General features: G+C 36.5%; 1 protein-coding gene across 1 annotated transcript in view; it reads left to right on the forward strand.

Annotated features, from left to right (window-relative positions):
- HELLS (helicase, lymphoid specific) overlaps positions 1–21,182 on the forward strand; it is a 40,669-nt gene extending 19,487 nt beyond the window's left edge. The window contains exons 11-22 of the mRNA XM_027112106.1: positions 1,969–2,165; positions 4,887–4,983; positions 6,469–6,630; positions 8,415–8,554; positions 8,644–8,782; positions 10,098–10,181; positions 10,265–10,384; positions 11,188–11,304; positions 11,661–11,820; positions 16,489–16,585; positions 16,667–16,743; positions 18,545–21,182. Coding sequence (XP_026967907.1) covers positions 1,969–2,165; positions 4,887–4,983; positions 6,469–6,630; positions 8,415–8,554; positions 8,644–8,782; positions 10,098–10,181; positions 10,265–10,384; positions 11,188–11,304; positions 11,661–11,820; positions 16,489–16,585; positions 16,667–16,743; positions 18,545–18,639 — 1,485 coding nt within the window. The 3' untranslated portion in view covers positions 18,640–21,182. The remainder of the gene's footprint in view (positions 1–1,968; positions 2,166–4,886; positions 4,984–6,468; positions 6,631–8,414; positions 8,555–8,643; positions 8,783–10,097; positions 10,182–10,264; positions 10,385–11,187; positions 11,305–11,660; positions 11,821–16,488; positions 16,586–16,666; positions 16,744–18,544) is intronic.
- The last annotated feature ends 263 nt before the right edge of the window (positions 21,183–21,445 follow it).

Raw genomic sequence — 21,445 nt, forward strand, 5'->3', positions numbered from 1 at the left:
GGGCCTCTCACTGTTGTGGCCTCTCCCGTTGTGGAGCACAGGCTCTGGACGCGCAGGCTCAGCGGCCATGGCTCACAGGCCCAGCCGCTCCGCGGCCTGTGGCCCGGACCAGGGCACGAACCCGTGTCCCCTGCATCGGCAGGCAGACTCTCAACCACTGCGCCACCAGGGAAGCCCCATTTTTTGGTGTTTTGAACTTCTTCCTCACTGCTCCATGTATTTCACATACAGTTCTTTACTGCTTTGTTTTACTCTGACCAGTACAGTTGACCCTTGAACAACATGGGGGTTAGGGGCGCCAACCCTATGTGCAGTAGAGAGTTTGCATATATTTTATAGTGGGCCCTCCATATCTGCAGTTCCAGATATGGATTCAACCACTCATGAATCCTGTAGTACTATACGTGGTATTTATTATTGAAAAAAATCTGCATATGAGTGGACCCGTGCATTTCAAATTTGTGTTGCTCAAGATTCAGCTGTATGTAAGATTTTACTTGTGTGCTGGTAGAACTTTGGAATGTGGTTTGCAGTTATGTCTTCACAGTAAAAGTAATACATATTGCATGTAGGAAAAAGTAGTGTACAGAAAGACCTGAAAGCACTTGTAATTCTACCTGAGAATTACTACTGCTGTGTTATATAACTATTGTTAGCATATAGGTATAATTTATAAATATGGTAATACTTTATGTTGCTTATTGAAACACCTGTTTTCTACTAAATAATATAACATGAAGATCTTCTAATTATTTTGATTACCATAGCCAGACCATATTGAAACAATAAGCTTCCTTGTCAATTCCATTTGCCAGTGGCTAGAATTTTTGTAATTTTCCCTTTCACTGAGTTTTTATTATTATATCAAGGATCCTAGCTTTAGGGGTTGATGGCATTGGGGGTACAGAACTCCTATTCCTGAGTGGCAGTAGAAGTAAATGAGTCCATTTACTAATTCATTTATCAGATTCCTCATCATTTCTGTTGCATTGGGTTTTCTTTTTTGTTTATTCATTTATGAAGGATGTTGTATATTTTGTTTCATTTTTTTAAGGTAGATATAGTGAGAGATTATTCAGGCTATCTGATTTGTTTGCCTTATCAGAAAAAAAGTTCCAAGTTTTTTATTAAAGAAGTCATAATATTATTTTAAGCTATGAATGTATAAAGTAAAATGGAAAAGATGTCCCATTTCATACTCTTCCCCCAATTTGCTAATCCCATTATCCAAGGATACCTACAGTTGCCAGTTTGGTACTTATACTTCCCAGAAATATTGCATATTTCTGTATTTTTACACAGTAAAACAGAGGAACTTTAGGTTTGCTTAATCAAGATAAAAGAGCACAGATATTAAAGATGAGAAATTAAAACAATTTTCATGACAACTTAATGAAAGTAAATGGTTAGCTTTCTGTGAAGATATACATTACCAAAATTAGCTCCAGAAGAAAGGAAAAACCTAAACAAACCAATAACTATGTAAGAAGTTGAGAATACCATCAGATAATAAAAAGTGTCAATCTCAGATGTGGGCTTCAAGAATGAAAATTCTAACGATATTTAATGTTTCAGAGCATATAGAACTAATAAAGTCCTTCAGTTCTTTTTTTAGGACTGCAAGATAACACTAATTAAAACTCAACAAAGCATTAGAAAGGAAAAGTACAGACTGCTTTGACTAAAGAATGTGAATGGAGAAATCTTAAATATATAACAGCAGGTGGACTTTATTAGTTCAGGACCAAGTGAGGTCTGTTACAGCAACACAAGTATATATCAGTTTTAGGAAATTAATTCATTCTCTTAGTAGATCAAAGGAAAACATGATCATCTCAATAGGTATAGAAATACCGTTTGATAAAATCGAACATTCATTCCTAATAAAGAAGTTTTATCTTTAAAATTGCTTTTAGGAAAAATTGTGAGATCATCATATAAAAAGTTTCCCCTGAATTCCTTTTCTAGAATTGCTACTGGAAATACTTAATAGTAGATGAAGGACACAGGATTAAGAACATGAAGTGCCGCCTAATCAGGGAGTTAAAACGATTCAATGCGGATAACAAGCTTCTTTTGACTGGTACTCCTTTGCAAAACAACTTATCAGAGCTTTGGTCATTGCTGAACTTTTTGTTGCCAGATGTATTTGATGACTTGAAAAGGTAGGTAAGCGGTTATTTAATTATTTCCTATGTTTTTCTGTCTCAAAATCTGTGCTCATAGTTTAAATTAATTTCTATCTTCTAGGTAGCTGGATTAAAGTGATAGCTTTTGGCCAGTTCTTTGTGGTATATATGTTCTGCTCTTTTTATTTTATTTTTTCCAGTTTTATTGAGAAATAATTGACATATCACTATATAAGTTTAAGATGTACAGTATGACGGTTTGATTTATATGTATTGTGAAGTGATTACCACAATAGGTTTAGTTAACATCCATCATCTCAAATAAATAAAATGAAAAGAAAAAGTTTTTCTCCTTGTGATGAGAACTCTTAGGATCTACTCTTAACAACTTTCCTATATATCATAGAGCTGTGTTAAGTGTAGTCACCATATTATACATTACATACCTAGTGTTTATTTACTTTATAACCGTTAGTTTGTACATTTTAACCACCTTCCTCCAATTCCCCTTTCCCCAAAAGTATGTTCTACTTTTGACACAAACTATGAGAGGAGATAAATAAAAGATTATTTTAAAGCTTTTATTGCATTGATTAGTAGAGACAAGCAGTTTTATGCTGCCTTAAAAAAATTTTTTTTTTTTTTTTTTTTTTTTTTTGGCCACACTGCGCGGCTTGCGGGATCTTAACTCCCCAACCAGGGATCGAACCTGGGCCCACGGCAGTGAAAGCCCCAAATGTCTTAACCGCTGGTCTGCCAGGGAGTTCCCTGCCTTAACATATTTTTATAAAGCTCCTTATTGTCTTGACTTTGTGAAACACTTTCAGGTGGATTTTTCTCATTATTTTCTCACAAACAAGAGATAGGTTGAAGGGATAGGGGTTGATACATCCCCTGTCTCACACATAAGAAAACCCAAGTGTCAAGTTATTAAAAATATAACTAGTTAATGCCAGAGTCAAAAATATAACCAGAGTCTCCCAGTTTCACCCTCATGCTTTTTACTCTAGAACTGTTTGAATCTTAGCTTATATCATAAAAAGCAAAAATAAACAGTTTTCAGAAAATCATTAGTATACTCAGAATGGAAGAGTAAATAATCTTACCAGACATTAAAAATAATTAACATAGAAGTTTCAAAATCAGGAGGGTAAAATAATTGATTTACACTTACTTTGGCATCAGTGAAGGAAGAAAGTTAATTTTATATGGGAGAATAACTTTTAATGTTTTATTTTGAGAATGTATTCCACTTCTGGTGACCAGATATTAGCCCAAGGCCAGGCTGTCTTAGGGAACATTTATTAAAAGGCAAGATTTCCAGGTCCTATGCATTTCCACTGAGTTAGAACACTGAGGGAGGAGCTGGGAATCTGAATTTATAAAATGTGCCTGAGGTGACGAAATTTTGGAAATATCTGATGTAACTACTGCATTAATGTTGTTGGCATTTTTCCCAATTGTATTTACTGACAATATAGCGTTACTTAGTGTAGACATGCTTATATTTAATAGCTCATGTTAATAGGGTTGTTTTTTTTTTAACATTGTGAAGAACTAAGGATATTAATAGATATCATTATCAGGGTACATATATGTTGAATTTTAAAAACACTGTAGTGGGTCACATTTTTACCTAAAGAGAGAGATCATGTGGTCTTGATATTCAGAGATAGTTTTCATTTCTTTAACTTTATTAAAATGTTCCATAAAATGTGTACCTTAGGATGTGGGGGCAGTCTGGCTGTGACATCTGTCACCCCACTGATTGCTAGGGTTGATCTGGCTGACCTGACTGGCTAGGCCAGTGTCCCCTTCCTCCCATGGGACATGTGCATTCCTCCCGAAGCTACGTGCTTTGTCGTAGAGGATAACATTCCCCAATAGAGGAGGACCCATCTCAAGGTCCATTTGTAGGAGAACATGGGATAGTCACGCTTCCAAGACTCCAGACATATCCTAATGAAGTCTGCCTTTAAAAAGAGGAAAAAGGGGGGCTTCCCTGGTGGCGCAGTGGTTGAGAGTCCACCTGCCGATGCAGGGGACACGGGTTCGTGCCCCGGTCCGGGAAGATCCCACATGCCGCGGAGCGGCTGGGCCCGTGAGCCATGGCCACTGAGCCTGCGCGTCCGGAGCCTGTGCTCCGCAACGGGAGAGCCCCGCGTACCGCAAAAAAAAAAGGGGGGGTACTTTAATGTTTATTTGATGTTTATACTCTTGTTAAGATAATATATTTATTGGAATCTAAAAAAAAAAAAATGGTTCTGAAGAACCTAGGGGCAGGACAGGAATAAAGAAGCAGGTGTAGAGAATGGACTTGAGGGCATGGGGAGGGGGAAGGGTAAGCTGGGACGAAGTGAGAGAGTGGCATGGACATATATACACTACCAAATGTAGTGGGAAGCAGCTGCATAGCACAGGGAGATCAGCTTGGTGCTTTGTGACCACCTAAAGGGGTGGGATAGGGAGGGTGGGAGGGAGACGCAAGATGGGAGGGGATATGGGGATATATGTATATGTATAGCTGATTCACTTTGTTATAAAGCAGAAGCTAACACACCATTGTAAAGCAATTATACTCTGATAAAGATGTAAAAAAAAAAGATAATTATAAATCAGAAAAAAATGTTCCCTTTAAGAAAATATCTGCTTCATAATACACAGATTAATACAAAGTTGAAAATGCAAAACATATGTCATGTTAATATAACTGATTTATGTGTTAGGTTAACTTGTAATAATTTTTTTATTTTACAGCTTTGAATCTTGGTTTGATATCACTAGTCTTTCTGAAACTGCTGAAGATATTATTGCTAAAGAAAGAGAACAGAATGTATTGCATATGCTGCACCAGGTTTTGACTTTTCTTATTCTGCTTACTAGACTCATAGAATGAAAAAGGAACCCTAGAAATTACCTGTTCAACCCATTGTGGTAGAATTTGAAAAGTGAGCCCCCCCACCCCCAAATTTAACTTACTCTCCTGCCCTTTTCCTTCCCCTAGAGGTCTCATGCTGTTAAAGCAAAAGTAAAGTGCTTTTTAAAATTTTGTCCTTTTCACGTATACTCATTTTACCCCTAATGGTTACTGACATGTTTGTCAGCCAAAAATGAAAATTTTTATGCAATGTTTGCCAATAATAGTTGCATAATTTACTTACTTGTATGATCCATTCTACTGTTTTGTACAAACTCCATCTATCCTTTTTTTTTTTTTTTTTTGCGTACGCGGGCCTCTCACTGCTGTGGCCTCTCCCGTTGCGGAGCACAGGCCCAGCCGCTCTGCGGCATGTGGGATCCTCCCAGACCGGGGCACGAACCCGTGTCCCCTGCATCGGCAGGCAGACTCTCAACCACTGCACCACCAGGGAAGCCCTATCCTATCTATTTTTAAACAAACATAATCTTTCAAAGGTCTCCTAGTTTTCATATGTGGGCCTGAAAAGCTTCTCAATTGTGCTTTGACAATTTTATTCAAAATCTTTTTGAAAAAGTTTTTTTGACTTTGAAGTGAGATAGTACGTAAATCAAAGTAAAAATAATACTCCAAATCTTACTTCCCCATATCATTTGCATGTTTTTTCTGATACTTGCCTGTAGGTATATTTGTGTCTGGGCCGCTGTCTACAGATACTTTTTTCTTAAACTACTGGTAATGTTCTCTCTTTCTCTGGAAAATTAAAGTCTCTCTGTGCTTGGCTCTATACCTTTCAGGTATTTAAGTACAGAGCCCTAATCTATATGTAAATTAATTACTAATTTAAAGGGAAGGCTATAAAGGATATAAAATGATTTTTTTAAGTTGACTTTCTTTTAAAAACCTAAGTAGTTTAATAATGGTATAGTTATCTATTGCTTCTCTGTTGTTTTATAAATGTGGAAATCTCTTGTCATCACAGCTGATGAAGGAGAGTAGTTTTAAGTCTGAAGTTTTAGAACTTATAGAAGGAAACTTTTCATGCCTACTTTTCTGGATCAGTTGATTTTTTGGTTTTCTACTAATTCGAAACCTCACTTTTAAAAACTGTGGGCTATAACTTTATCCCTAAGAAGTACAGATATCACCTTCTTATTTCAGCTTTTTAAAATATTCAAGTTATACTAGAATTTTTGAAAAATTAAGTTGTGAAATGTTACAGATAAACGCTATGAGTTTGTCCTGTGGTGGTTTTTGGTCTGGAAAATTTCAAGGAAATATTTTATATCACCTTTTGAGATGTGATAGTTTTATATAGGAAGAAAAGAGGAAGAAGGGGTAAAAGGGTATTTGGGGAGAGTATTCCTTGAAAATACAAAAATGTTTAATATTTATATATGTTTATTCATGTTTAAATTTTAGATTTTAACACCTTTCTTATTGAGAAGACTAAAATCTGATGTTGCCCTTGAAGTTCCTCCTAAACGAGAAGTAGTTGTTTATGCACCACTTTCAAAGAAACAAGAGATCTTTTACACAGCCATTGTGAACCGTACAATTGCAAACATGTTTGGATCCAGCGAGGTAGAGTGTGGATTTGAAATAACCTACCTGTAAATGACAGTTGGCATAGAAAATTTCATGGTTGATTTCAGTCTTATATGAGGCTCATCACCTGTTTTCATGACTTGTTGAGGGTGAATTTCTAACTGGAGTATAAGGCATAAGGCCAATAGCAAAAATTGTCTCCTAGTAATTCTGTGGTCCTACTAAAATTCAAGTGATGGTTCCTGCATTGATTGCTTTATAGTCATCTGAAATACTGTCTGGGGACGGATTTGGAAATACATTTGAACAAGCACACAATATACTAAGGGTTTGCCAACTAGACCAGTCACCCCAAATATACAATCCCTTTACAGCAGGTTGTTGGTAGCCAAAAAATTTAATAAAATCCTCTATTTGAAAGAAATATCTTTTTTAGTTACCCACCATATTACAAGAAATTGAATTGGAATGTGATTATCTTATAACTGAAGATTAGAAGACCCTTAAATTTTGTTCAGATGTCCAGATTTTTGACTGTTTGCCATGGACCTGTGTATTTCTTTTCAAAGTATTTATGATTACGCATTTCTGTTTTTGTACAACCATTAGACTGTTATCCCATTTTCTTTTTTGTTGTTGTTTTGCGGTACGCGGTCCTCTACTGTTGTGGCCTCTCCCGTTGCGGAGCACAAGCTCTGGACACGCAGGCTCAGCGGCCATGGCTTAAGGGCCCAGCCGCTCTGCGGCATGTGGGATCTTTCCCCAACCGGGGCACGAACCCGTGTCCCCTGCATCGGCAGGCCGACTCTCAACCACTGCACCACCAGGGAAGCCCTCATTTTCATTTTAATTAAAGGGAATCTCTGGCTTTTTAACTGTTAGAAAATTAAAGTAGTTGCCTATTGGAAGGAATTTCATTGCAGTATTATACCAATCCAAAAAAATAACCTCTGTAGTGCAGATATGTGGAGCTTCATTTCAGCCCAAAGCTATTAAATTCCTTTATATAAGTTCAGAAGTTTTATCCATCCTTATTTTTTTCCACTGATATGAATGCATTAACTCTGATTCCAGATATTGTCATCAGTGTTAAAACAATTAAATTTCCCAGGATAAAATTTACATTTGGCTATAGTTTATGGATCCTTGATTTTGTGCCTTTGGAAATTAATAAACTTGATGATGACAGACAAAATTATTTTTTTCTTTATATGTTAAAACATTTTGTACATAAAAATATTATATACCCTACTTTGTGTGTGTGTGTGTGTATAGAATTTAAGAGTATAGCTTTTTTTTTAACATTCTTTTTAACATCTTTATTGGAGTATAATTGCTTTACAATGGTGTGTTAGTTTCTGCTGTATAACAAAGTGAATCAGCTATATGTATACATCTATCCCCATATCCCCTCCCTCTTGCGTCTCCCTCCCACCCTCCCTATCCCACCCCTTTAGGTGGTCACAAAGCACCAAGCTGATCTCCCTGTGCTATGCAGCTGCTTCCCACTACATTTGGTAGTGTATATATGTCAATGCTACTCTCTCACTTCGTCCCAGCTTACCCTTCCCCCTCCCCATGTCCTCAAGTCCATTCTCTACATGTGCGTCTTTATTCCTGTCCTGCCCCTAGGTTCATCAGAACCTTTTTTTTTTTTTTAAGATTCCATATATATTTGTGTTAGCATATGGTATTTGTTTTTCTCTTTCCGACTTACCTTACTCTGTGTGACAGACTCTAGTTCCGTCCACTTCACTACAAATAACTAAGAGTATATATATAGCTTTTTAAAAAGATATTTCTTTAATTTATTGTTTTAGAAAGAAACAGTTGAGCTGAGTCCCACTGGACGACCAAAACGGCGAACTAGAAAGTCAATAGATTACAGCAAAATAGATGATTTCCCTAATGAATTGGAAAAACTGATCAGCCAAATACAGCCAGAGGTAGACCGAGAAAGGTGTGAGTTTAAAAATAAATTTAAGTATTCTTTAAACTGTGATTTTTTTTTTTTTAATGTCTCATTCATGGATTCTATATTTTGTGCAGAGCTGTTGTGGAAACAAACATCCCTATAGAATCTGAAGTTAATCTGAAGCTGCAGAATATAATGATGCTACTTCGCAAGTGCTGTAATCATCCATATCTGATTGAGTACCCTATAGACCCGGTCACACAAGAGTTTAAGGTGAATACTATTTAATAATACACTGTTTTGATGTCTGTAACTTTTTATGTTGGGTGAAAGTGTCATTTTTTTTATTATTACTTACAGTAAATACTGTTATATGAAGATTGTCTTCTCCCCCCAAATTCAGAGAACTTTATGAATGTTAGAAAAAAGGTGGTTTTCTATATGTAAGCTAACTAATATTTTTATTTATATATTTCATGTAAACAGCTAGGAATCCTCCTAAATTTAGAGTGATATTGGAAATATAAGTTTTTAAGTAACACAGTTGATTTCCACTCTGTGTTTTAGTTGCTGTCTATTTTGGAGATTGTTGTCACCTTTTCAGTATTCCTTTTAATTAGTATTCAGCTTGTCAAAATCAGTCGGGCTGCTCATTGTTTAAATCTCAACAGATAGCCACAGAAGAGAGCAAAAAGTTATGCTGATTTGTGGGCTTTCAGATTAAATGAATGAAATTGCTTTCTTTGGCAGTTGATGGAAAAACAACCTAGTAGTAAAGGAAATCAGTTCTCAGTAACCCTCAATAACCCTGTTTTGTACTAGTTTACAGCAGGGTTCCTTACCCTTGTCAATATTGACATTTTGGGCCAGATAATTCTTTGTTAAGGAAGTGCTGTCTTGTGGACTATAGGCCATTTGTCCAGCATCTCTAGCCTGTAGCCACTAGATGCCAAATTATTTCCCTCCCCCAGTTGTGTCAACGTGTAAAGTATCTTCCAGACACTGCCAAATATAAGCTGGGGGTGGAAGGCAAAACTGCCCCTATTTGAGAACCAGTGTTTTAAAGCTTTTCATTGAGTAAGGAAGAAGATAATCTCTGAAGGTAATTAATATTCACCAGAAGGTTAAAAATTTCATTTTGGATACTTAGGTTGCTTATAAGCTCTTATACTTTCTTTAATTTCTACTGAGAGCTTTAGCAGTAATTTTCATACGCATTTGGTTGAAAGTGTACTCAGTTATAAAGAATAAACCTCAACATTAAGTAAGTTTGAACTTAATGTTCTGTTATACAAAGTTTTGGGGAGAGGTGTGGGGAGGATAGATTATACACTTAAACTGAATTTTGTTTTTTGTGAAATCATTGGTTTTAAATTGTAGAGTTTGTCTTTCCTTGAGTATGTCTTTCCTTTTCCTTTTTTATCTTCTTATAAAAAAGATCAAATAACAAGGTCAATTTAAAAAGTTTTATAGGGACTTAATTTGTCATTGAAAATTAAACTGTTAACATGGTTTTTATTTTAACAAAAACAGATTATTAGTAGTTGTTGTGACAATTTCTTTTTTCCTTTCTTTCCCCACTTTTAAGATTGATGAAGAGTTGGTAACAAATTCTGGGAAATTCTTAATTTTGGATCGAATGCTGCCAGAACTAAAAACCAGAGGTCATAAGGTATGGTACTTTTGATTGGATTTTTGGTTGTTTAATTATTCTTCATTAATCAGTATAGATACTAAGATATATTTAAATTTCAGGTGCTGCTTTTTTCACAAATGACAAGAATGTTGGACATTTTGATAGATTACTGTCACTTTAGAAATTTCAACTTCAGCAGGCTTGATGGATCCATGTCTTATTCAGAGAGAGAAAAAAATGTAAGACTGCTTATGTCATACATACTTAATTCTTTTTTGTAACTCCTGTCTTGATTTCTGAAGTAATGTTCAAAATTGACCTAGGGACTTCCCTGGCAGTCCAGTTGTTAAGACTCTGCACTTCCACTGCAGGGGGCACAGGTTCAATTGGGGAACTAAGATCCCACATCGCGCATGGCACGGCCCAAAAAAAAAAAAGGGACCTACATCCTAGGGCCTCTGGTTTATTGCCACAACTTAGGCAATAGGCATGATCATGATTTTTTCGTTTTATGGGAGTTGAGTCTGATAATTTTATCTCTTTCCACCAAATTGGTCATTTTCAACTTTATGGCTGCTGTGGCTTTCAGTATTTATTTATCCCACATCAAAAGTCCTGTGGATGGGGGCTTCCCTGGTGGCGCAGTGGTTGAGAGTCCGCCTGCTGATGCAGGGGACACGGGTTCGTGCCCCAGTCCGGGAAGATCCCGCATGCCGCGGAGCGGCTGGGCCCGTGAGCCATGGCTGCTGAGCCTGCGCGTGCGGAGCCTGTGCTCTGCAACGGGAGAGGCCACAACAGTGAGAGGCCCGCGTACCGCAAAAAAAAAAAAAAAAAAGTCTTGTGGATGCTTAAGAGCTCACACCCAGCTTGAAGAATGCTGGCTTATTATATCCCTTGGGACACCACTGCCCTCCCCTTTCCTTTGCTGGTAAACAAACGGTTATAAGGTAGCTGCTTAATATGCAGCTCTATATCCACATTCCAGGCAGGAACAGTTTCTTTCTTTCTTAATTCCTTATGTTTACATCCCTTTTGCTTTTAGATGCACAGCTTCAACACAGATCCAGATGTGTTTATCTTTTTAGTGAGTACACGAGCTGGTGGTCTGGGCATTAATTTGACTGCAGCAGATACTGTTATCATTTATGATAGTGATTGGGTAAGTTGGAAGTGTAGCAATATACTGATTATATTTCCATTCTGAACTTTTAATCTTTCATTGTACACTTTGTAATTTCATTTTTCTGTTTTGAAAAGGTATCCACTTTAAGATGAAAATCATTTCTTTGTCAAGTGTCCAGTGTGTAAAGACTTGAACCTACTTTATCATTGAAGTCACTCTAGCAGTCTAAATTGAGTTAAGGCACTTAAACAGTACCTTAACTCAATTTTAATCAGAATCTTTTTAAACAAAGATTCTGATTGGATCATGCTTATTGACTTTACCCACATAATATGAGTTTAAATAATTTTAACCTTAAGCTGTTAAATGTTATTTTTCTTTTTAACTTTAAGAACCCCCAGTCTGATCTTCAGGCCCAGGATAGATGTCATAGAATTGGTCAGACAAAGCCAGTTGTTGTATATCGTCTTGTTACAGCAAATACTATTGATCAGAAAATTGTGGAAAGAGCAGCTGCTAAAAGAAAACTGGAAAAGTTGATCATCCATAAAAGTAAATAACATTTTGTAGTACTTTCTCGCTTAAGTTGTCTGTTGTCTGTTGTGAATTTTTGTTATTGTTGTTACTTTCTTTATAAAAGAAATAGGGGCTTCCCTGGTGGCGCAGTGGTTGAGAGTCTGCCTGCCGATGCAGGGGACATGGGTTCGTGCCCCAGTCTGGGAAGATCCTGCATGCCGCGGAGCAGCTGGGCCAGTGAGCCATGGCCGCTGAGCCTGCGCGTCCAGAGCCTGTGCTCCACAACGGGAGAGGCCACAACAGTGAGAGGCCCGCGTACTGCAAAAAAAAAAAAAAGAAAAGAAATCAGTGCAGGATTTAGATAGGCAGTGGGGAATTTGGAGCTGTGAAGACCTAAGCTGGGTTGGTGTGACCATAGACATAATGAAAAATACTAGTGTCTAAAATGAGGAGCAATGGGGCAGTGAAGAGTATCAAGTATACTTTTAAAGTGCCATATCTTAAACTGTCATGGAGATTGACCTGATGTTACTGATTATTCTTTTTTTCATTAAAGAAAAAGAAACTTTTTATTGAAGTATAGTTGATTTCTAATATTATATTAGTTTCAGGTGTACAACATAGTGATTCACAATTTTTATAGCTTATACTCCATTTAAAGTTATTAAAAAATAATGATTGTATTTTTATAAAGTCATTATCTGTGCTGTACAATATCTCCTTATTGCTTATTTATTTTATACATAGCAGTTTATATCTCTTAATCCTCTGCCCCTACCTTGCCCCCACTTCTCCCCACTAACCACTAATTTTTTTCCTATATCTCTGAGTCTGTTTTGTTATTCATCTGTTTTATTTTTTAGATTCCACATGTAATTGATAACATACAGTATTTGTCTTTCTCTGTCTTACTTCACTAAGCATAATCTCTAGGTTCATGCACGTTTCAAATGGCAGAATTTCATTCTTATTTATGACAAATAATATTCCATTTTGTATTTTTCTTTAACCATTCATCTTTACCCATTCATCTGTTGATGGACACTTAGGTTGTTTCCATATCTTGGCTATTGTAAATAATGCTGCTGTGAACATTGGGATGCAAGTATCTTTTCAAATTATTATTTTTGTTTTCTTTGGATATATACCCAGGAGTGGAATTGCTGGTTCATATGGTAGTTCTATTTTTAGTTTTTTTGAGGAACCTTCGTACTGTTTTCCCACCATTCCTACCAACAGCATACTAGGGTTCCCTTTTCTCCACATCGTTGCCAACGTTTGTTATTTGTAGACTTTTTGATGATAGCCATTCTGACAGGTGTGAAGTGATATCTCATTGTGGTTTTGATTTGTATTTCTCTGATGGATGGCGATATTGAGCATCTTTTCATGTGCCTGTTGGCCGTGTTTAGATGTTCTTTGGAAAAATGTCTATTCAGGTCTGCCAGTTTTTTAATCAGTTGTTTAGGGTTTTTGATATTGAGTTGTATGAGCTGTTTATAATATTTTGGATATTAAGCCCTTATCAGACATAGAGTTTGCAAATATTTTCTCCCATTCAGTACGTTGCCTTCTCATTTTATTGATGGTTTCCTTACTGTTCAAAACATTTATGTCTGACTAGGTTACATTTGTTTATTTTTTTTGCTTTTGTTTCCCTTGCCTGAGGAGACAGATCTAAAAAATACTGCTAGGATCAATGTCAAAGAATATATTGCCTGTAGTTTCTTGTAGGAGTTTTATGGTTTCAGGTCTTAGTTTAGGTCTTTAATTCATTTTGAGTTTATTTTTGTTTATGGTGTGAGAAAATGTGCTAGTTTCATTCTTTTATATGTAGCTATCCAGTTTTTTGAAGAGACTGTCTTGTTTTCATTGTATGTTTTGCCTACTTTTCATAGATTATTTGAACATAAGTGCTGTGGGTTTATTTCTGTGCTCTCTATTCTGTTCCATTGATCTATGTGTGTGTGTTTATGCAAGTACCATGCTGTTTTGATTACTGTAGCTTTGTAGCATAGTCTGAAGTCAGGGAGCGTGATTCCTCCAGCTTTGGTCTTTTTTCTCAAGATTGCTTTTGTTTTGGAGAGGTCTTTTGTGGTTCCATACAAATGTTGGGATTACTTTTCCAGTTTTGTGAAAAATGCCATGGGTATTTTGGTAGAGATTGCATGAAATCTGTAGATTGCTTTGGGTAGTATGGACATTTTAACAATATTAATTCTTCCAATGCTTCTTTCACCTCCTTAGTTAAGTTTACTCTTAGATATTTCATTCTTGATGGGATTGTTTTTTTACTTCTGCTTTCTGATAGTTAATTATTAGTGTATAGAAATGCAACAGATTTCTGTATATTAATCTTGTATCCTGCAACTTTGCTGAATTCATTTATTAGCTCTAACAGTTTTTTGTGGAGACTTTAGTTTTTTTCTTGATATAGTATTTTGTCATATGCAAATAGTGATAGTTGTACTTCTTCACTTCCAATTTGGATGCCTTTTATTTCTTTTTCTTGTCTGATTGCTGAGGCTGGAACTTCGATACTGTGTCAATAGAAGTGACGAGAGTAGCCATCCTTGTCTTGCTCCTGATTTTCTAGGAAAAGCTTTCAGCTTTTCACTGTTGAGTATGATGTTATTGTTAATGTCTATCCTTTTTTTAAAATAAATTTATTTATTTTATTTATTTATTTTTGGCTGCGTTGGGTCTTAGTTGCTGCGTGTGGGCTTTCTCTAGTTGCGGCAAGCAAGGGCTACTCTTTGTTGAGGTGCACAGGCTTCTCAATGCGGTGGCTTCTCTTGTTGCGGAGCACAGGCTCTAGGCGCGGGCTTCAGTAGTTGTGGCTCGCGGGCTCTAGAGCACAGGCTCAGTAGTTGTGGTGTATGGGCTTAGTTGCTCCGCGGCATGTGGGATCTTCCCAGACCAGGGCTCAAATCAGTGTCCCTTGCATTGGCAGGTGGATTCTTAGCCACTGCGCCATCAGGGAAGCCACTACTATTTATTCTTTTTTTTTGTTTTTTTTTTTTGTGGTATGCGGGCCTCTCACTGCTGTGGCCTCTGCCGTTGCGGAGCACAGGCTCCGGATGCACAGGCTCAGTGGCCACGGCTCACGAGCCCAGCCGCTCCACAGCATCTTCCCCGACCAGGGCACAAACCCGTGTCCCCTGCATCGGCAGGCGGACTCTCAACCACTGCGCCACCAGGGAAGCCCTACTGTTTATTCTTGATAAGAGATTTGTGTGCCAAAATGCTTTAAGAAAACTTCCAAGCCTCTTCTTGCAAGTAAAATATATTAAATATTAGAATATTAAAGGTATATTGAAGTAGTGCTACAATAAAATCTGTTTACTTTGTTGAACCTACTATTTCAAAAATATTTGACTCCAGTATGCCCTTTTCATAGTTTCAATAATAGAATATTAAAAACACAGTATTTTTTTTTTTAATCTAGAAAAGATTTTGAGGATAGAGAAAGTGAAGTGGGTGAGGCATTGGCATTTTATGTTCTGTTCCCTGGTATTCCTTGGAGTTCTGCTTTTATTTATTCAATATAAAATTCTGTTTGGATAAATGGCTTGATGGCTGCCTTAAGAAAAGCTGAAAATCATCTTATATTAAGTTTTGAAGCCTAGAAAAATCATAATGTTGAAAATTGCTATCAATTTATTTTATGCTACTTTTCTACTTGCAAATACCTTCTCCAGTGTATCTGATTTTGAGGGAAATTGTGGATTAGGCTTTAGACCTCTTTGATTTGATGGAGCATTCAGATTGCAGTTAGAATTTCCATTGGAGGAAAAAGGAACTTGGTCCTAATAAGATGTTGTGCAAATTAAAATTTTTTCACCTGTGCTGCTTTTAGCGATTTGAATTATGAAATAAATTCTGTTTTGTTTTGAATTTAGTTTAAATTAGGTACAGTTTATAGTTTTACTTCCCCAAGTTTTACTTTTACTAATTTTAGAGATTAATCTCAGAGAACAATTTGAAAGGAATTTTTAAAATGCTGACAGTGTTTTATTGAGGTGTTATATACATACAGTAAAATTCCCAGCTAAGTGTACAGCTTGATGCCTATAACAAGTGTATATACTCGATTAATTATTATCCAGATCGAGGTAGTGAACATTTCCAACATCCGAGAAAGTTTCCCTTTCTAGTCATTTCTGAGGCTCCCTTGCTCCTCACTAGAAGGCAACCACTATTCCAATTTTTGTCATATAGGTTAGTTTTTCCTTTAACTTCATACCTGGATTCATTTGTATGTATTCTTTTTTTGCCTAGCTACTTAATATTCGACATAATATTTTGAGATTCATATATGTTGTGTGTGTTAGAAGTTTGCGATTTAAACAAAAAAATTGCTGAGTAATTCATCCATTCTTTTGTTGATGTTTGAATTGTTTACAGATTTTGGTTCTTATGCATAAGCTCCTCTTATACAAATATTTATGGTCATATGTATGTATTTGTTCTTGGTCTTAGAGTGTGTGTATGTTTAGCTACAGAAAACTACCAAACTTTTCCCCAACCATTTTACACTCCCACCAACAAAGTATGATTAATTGCAGTCGCTTTTCTTTTTTTACCAACACTTGGTTTGTCTGTCCTTTTTAATGTAAGGCATTCTGATTGGTTTGTAATGTATTGTATTTTGGCTTTAAAGGCAATTTTGAGTGTTTTGAATTTCTTGAAAATTTTTTCTAGATCATTTCAAAGGTGGTCAATCTGGATTAAATCAATCTAAGAACTTTTTAGACCCTAAGGAATTAATGGAATTATTAAAATCTAGAGATTATGAAAGGTAAGATTATTTTAATTTTAGAAAAATATAATGCATAGTTTTGATTTATCATATAGATGTGAATATCTTGTTTCCTTACAGGGAAGTAAAAGGATCAAGAGAGAAGGTCATTAGTGATAAAGATCTGGAGTTGTTGTTAGATCGAAGTGATCTCCTTGGTAAGTATCTCTCATGGTTTTACTTATTATTTTTACAGAAACTTTGAAACATATACATAGGTAGAGAGAATAGTATAATATACCTCTGTGGATAATTCATTCTGCCATTAATAGTTTACAACATTTAGCCAATTTTATTTCATTGCCATTTTCTTTAGTCAGAGTGTTAAACTCATGACATTTTACCCATAGCCACTTTCTTAGGCATCTTTTACTGAGAAGAACATGTTTTTAAACATAGTGACTATGTCATTATTACATTTAAGAGAGTTGGTCCTGAAACCTTAGTATCAGCTAATACCCAGTTCATATCCAGATTTCTCCAGTTGTCTCAAATCTTTTTACGGTTTGAATCAGGATCCAAATTTCATTGTTTGCTATATCTCTTTTCTTCTATATCACCCTCCTCACTTTTGTTTTTCCATGCCATCGATTTGTTGGAAAAACTGGGTTATTTGTCCAGTAAAATGACCTGCATTCCGGAATTTGCCGACTCCTCCCCCCCTTACCCATTGTTCTTTTTTTTTTTTAGTAAATTTTTAAATTTTTATTTATTTTTGGCTGCATTGGGTCTTTGTTGCTGTGCACGGGCTTTCTCTAGTTGCAGCGAGCGAGTGCTACTCTTTGTTGCGGAGCACAGGCTCTAGGCGCTCGGGCTTAGTAGTTGTGGCTCGTGGGTTCTAGAGTGCAGGCTCAGTAGTTGTGGTGCACAGGCTTACTTGCTCTGCGGCATGTGGGATCTTCCCAGGCCAGGGCTTGAACCCGCGTCCCCTGTGTTGGCAGGCGGATTCTTAACCACTGCGCCACCAACGAAGTCCAGGAAAAGGATTCTTTTTTTTTTTTTTTTTGCGGTACACGGGCCTCTCACTGTTGTGGCCTCTCCCGTTGCGGACCACAGGCTCCGGACGCACAGGCTCAGCAGACATGGCTCACAGGCCCAGCCGCTCCGCAGCATGAGGGATCCTCCCGGACCGGGGCACGAACCTGCGTCCCCTGTATCGGCAGCATCGGCAGGCGGACTCTCAACCACTGCGCCACCAGGGAAGCCCCAGGAAAGGATTCTTAAACAGGATACAAAACTCTCAAACTAAATGAAGAGATGAATAGATTTTATTAATTTAAAGACTTCTGTAAAAACAAACAATACCGTAAACAGATAAGAGATAAACTACAAATATTTGCAGCACACAGCGGCACACAGGAAATGTTTATCGTATATAAATAAGTAAATATCAACAAGAAAACTGGACAGCTTAAGAGCAGACGATTACCAGGAGAGAAAGAAACAGCCAGCGAACATAAAAAGATGCTTCAATCTCCCTAGGAATCAGAGAATGCAAATTAAAACCAGTAGTGCTTTCATTCCAATAGCTATCATATTGACAAAAATGCAAAAGATAGATTTCATATTAGCTATGGGAGTGTATAAAGATATATTTTCATGATGTTTTGCTTTCCTGCTTTTAAACTAACCATAATTGGGCTTTTTAAAAAATATCTCTGAGAACATAATTCAGATTGGTGTTGTTTATTGCTATGTATCAGTATATCTTAAATACAGCAGAAGTGATTTTGATTAGCAAACTGCTGTTTCAGTTTGTTTGTTCCCTGGAGGCCAGTTCTAGTTTTTAATAAGAGGAGTGTACTTTCTTTCTAAAGTGGCCCACATTTCTGTGGATTTTAAAATTTTGGACAAATGACTCACTTCTCATAAAAACATAGTGGACCTCTCTTTTAAGATTTCTTTTTAAGTTCTTATACTTAAAAAAAAAACAAACTTGTTTATATATTTTTCTCTTAGATCAAATGAATGCCTCAGGACCAATTAAAGAGAAGATGGGGATTTTCAGGATACTAGAAAATTCTGAAGATTCCAGTCCCGAATGTTTGTTTTAAACTGGAGCTAAAAGAATGTCTTTAAAAAGTTCTTGTTTACATCTGGTGATCTGTATTGGTGTTAAAATCCAGATTTTTCACTCTACTTCTTTGATTATATCAGTTTACGTAATATAACTTGTACCATTGCATACGTTTCTGAGCCTTATTAAGAGCAAAGACATATTCATAGTAAGTTTCAGTTAATTTTTCGGACTCGATAGTACTCCTGGGTATAGGCTGTTGTGTCCTTAACCACTGCCAGATTTATACAGTCTTCCTGTGGAAGTTTAATGTCTTTCCCCCACCCTCCTTTTTAGCAATACAGTTCATGAGTTTTTGGTACTTCAGTTATGGAGTAGGCTTTGGATGGGGGAAAGATTGGGATTATACTGTCTATTGTTGAAATAAGAAATGGTTTGATTTTTTAGGGTCTCTTTCTATAAAATAGTTTGCCAAATAAATGTTTGTTATAAGATGATCTCATCAGATTATTTTTTCAGATAAATAATGGCTCAGGTGAAATACTAGCAAACGTCTTGACTGGCATTGTGATTCAACATTATGGTAACTCTTGTTTCATTCATTAGTACTATACACATATGTCATATAAAGATTTCAACTGGACCTTGGATCAATGCAGAGAAGGCTCTGGAAGAAATTATAGGTTCTTGACAAAAGACCAGAAATTGGAAGTGGCAGTGTACCATGCAAAACAAGAACAGAACAAGAGAAAAGGGACCCTGAAAATTTATAGCAGGGAGGGGTTAAAATAAGACTTAGGAATATAAGTAACACAAGATCCATAACAGAGGAGCAAAATGGGAACCATTTAGGCCCTGTATGTATATGAAAACTGAATGCTCCCTGAACCATACATTTTTGTGGAGGTTGTTATTCTTGCTGCCATGTATATTCAAATGTAGATGAGATTCTCTCTGCCTTAGGGTAATGGAACCTAGGACTCAGAAGAAAAACTATTTTAAGAGAATATTCAGCCAAAGGAAAGAATAGACTACAGAGTGGATTTTTTCAAAGTGGAAATGTTTACCAGTCGCTGACAAATCATCATCGTAACCTTAGTTGGTTGCTTAGTAGTCATACTAAGTTTTTCTAATCCATTCTCTTACATTGAGCTCAAATGATTATTTCATGGGTTTATTTCTGTCCTTAACATTTCTAATGCCTCCTCCCTCTGGGCTTGCTCCCTGTCCACACAGAGAAAATAAAAATGATCAGAAAAGAACTTGCCACCACTGCATCTGTAAACCTACCAGCATCTGTGCCCATGTATCGTTTACTTTTATGGATATAGTCTGTCCTAGCTAGAGCCAACAGAAAGGCCCCATTTCTTGTTTTACAGCAAACTCCTTGAAACAAGTCTATATTCACTGACTTGTTTCGCTTCCATTTTTTTCCTAAACCCATTCCAGTCAGATTTTTAAAGTCTCCAGTGACCTCTACGACCTCATTTACTTGATCTTTCAGCAGCATTTCACATAGTTGTTTCATTTCCACTAAACCATTTCTTCAGTTTGCTAGGTTTTCAGCAAACACATTTGCCTGGTTCTTCCTACTTCTGGTTCTTTCTCAATCTCCTTTGCTGTTTCTTTCTTACGTCTTTGACTCCTTAACATTAGAATCTCCCAAGTGGGCTCCCTTGATGGTCTTGTTGCTTTAAATGCCAACTATGTATTAAATTAAATGCCAACTATGTGGTATGACTCAGGTTTATATCTCCAGCAAGAATCTTTCTCCTGAACTCACTTCCAACTGCCTACTTGATATTTTTACTTGGTTGCCTGATAAACGATCCCAAATCTGAACTGTATGAACTTGTTCTCCAGCCTCTTAAGACTGTTACCAACCATGCGGTTATTTTTCAACTTCTGAAATCTTGTGTTGTCATCTCCTGTGTTTTCTGGGAGTTTAATGACTCTTTCATCCTTTGTTACTTTAGTTTCCAGATTTTAGTTTAAGGGGCAAGAGGAACACATGTATTCACTCCATGATATTGAAACAAATACTCCCTGCTTCATCTGTGTAAAAAGGTATTCTCAGACCAGGATTTGTCTTCCCTCACTTTGTCAAATTGCCAAGAAAAATACTTCATTAGCTTTACTATTCGGTGAGTCATTCTTCTGTATTACAAGGCAGTTCCTGAATGTACTGAGAGGTATAGTGAAAGTGGTACTTGAACATTTCCAGGCAAATATGTTTGATGGAGTCTTTCACTGATGTCTTAGCAATTGTATTTGATTTTTTAGTCTTAGAACTTTGAAGTAATACTTTATGAAAAGCCTGAAATGCACTAACATTTATATTCAAAACATTAAGTAAGTGTTTCTGGTTTTAAATTCTATACTCTTACTTCCTAAGATTATTTTGGTTTTGAGTTTTTTAAGTTAATGCTACTTAAGTTTTTATGATTCTATTTGCTGTATTCAGTACATCTTCACAAATAACATACTATGTATTAATACTTTATCATTGATTATGGTTATAAAAATCAAGCCCAAGGAATCATATTTATGAGTAAAATTAAAGATATCTTTTGGTCTTTATTTCTTTGGAATCACTTATTGTTATCACTTGGTTTACAACCATTGCTACATTCAGAGAAGAGGTAACTTGTCGAAATCTAGTGAAGCTTGTCTTTCCATTATATACATTTTACGTCTCTAACTTAGGTAATGATTTTAACTCTAAACAGGTTTGATTAAAAGTTGAAATGACTTTTGTGTGTGTGTGTGTGTGTGTGTGTGTGTGTGTGTGTGTGTGTGTGCGCGCGCGGGGTACGCGGGCCTCTCACTGTTGTGGCCTCTCC

This window comes from Aethalodelphis obliquidens, unplaced genomic scaffold (assembly GCF_003676395.1).
Source record: "Aethalodelphis obliquidens isolate GAN/ISIS:26980383/991018 unplaced genomic scaffold, ASM367639v1 scaffold11, whole genome shotgun sequence".
Taxonomy (NCBI): domain Eukaryota; kingdom Metazoa; phylum Chordata; class Mammalia; order Artiodactyla; family Delphinidae; genus Aethalodelphis; species Aethalodelphis obliquidens.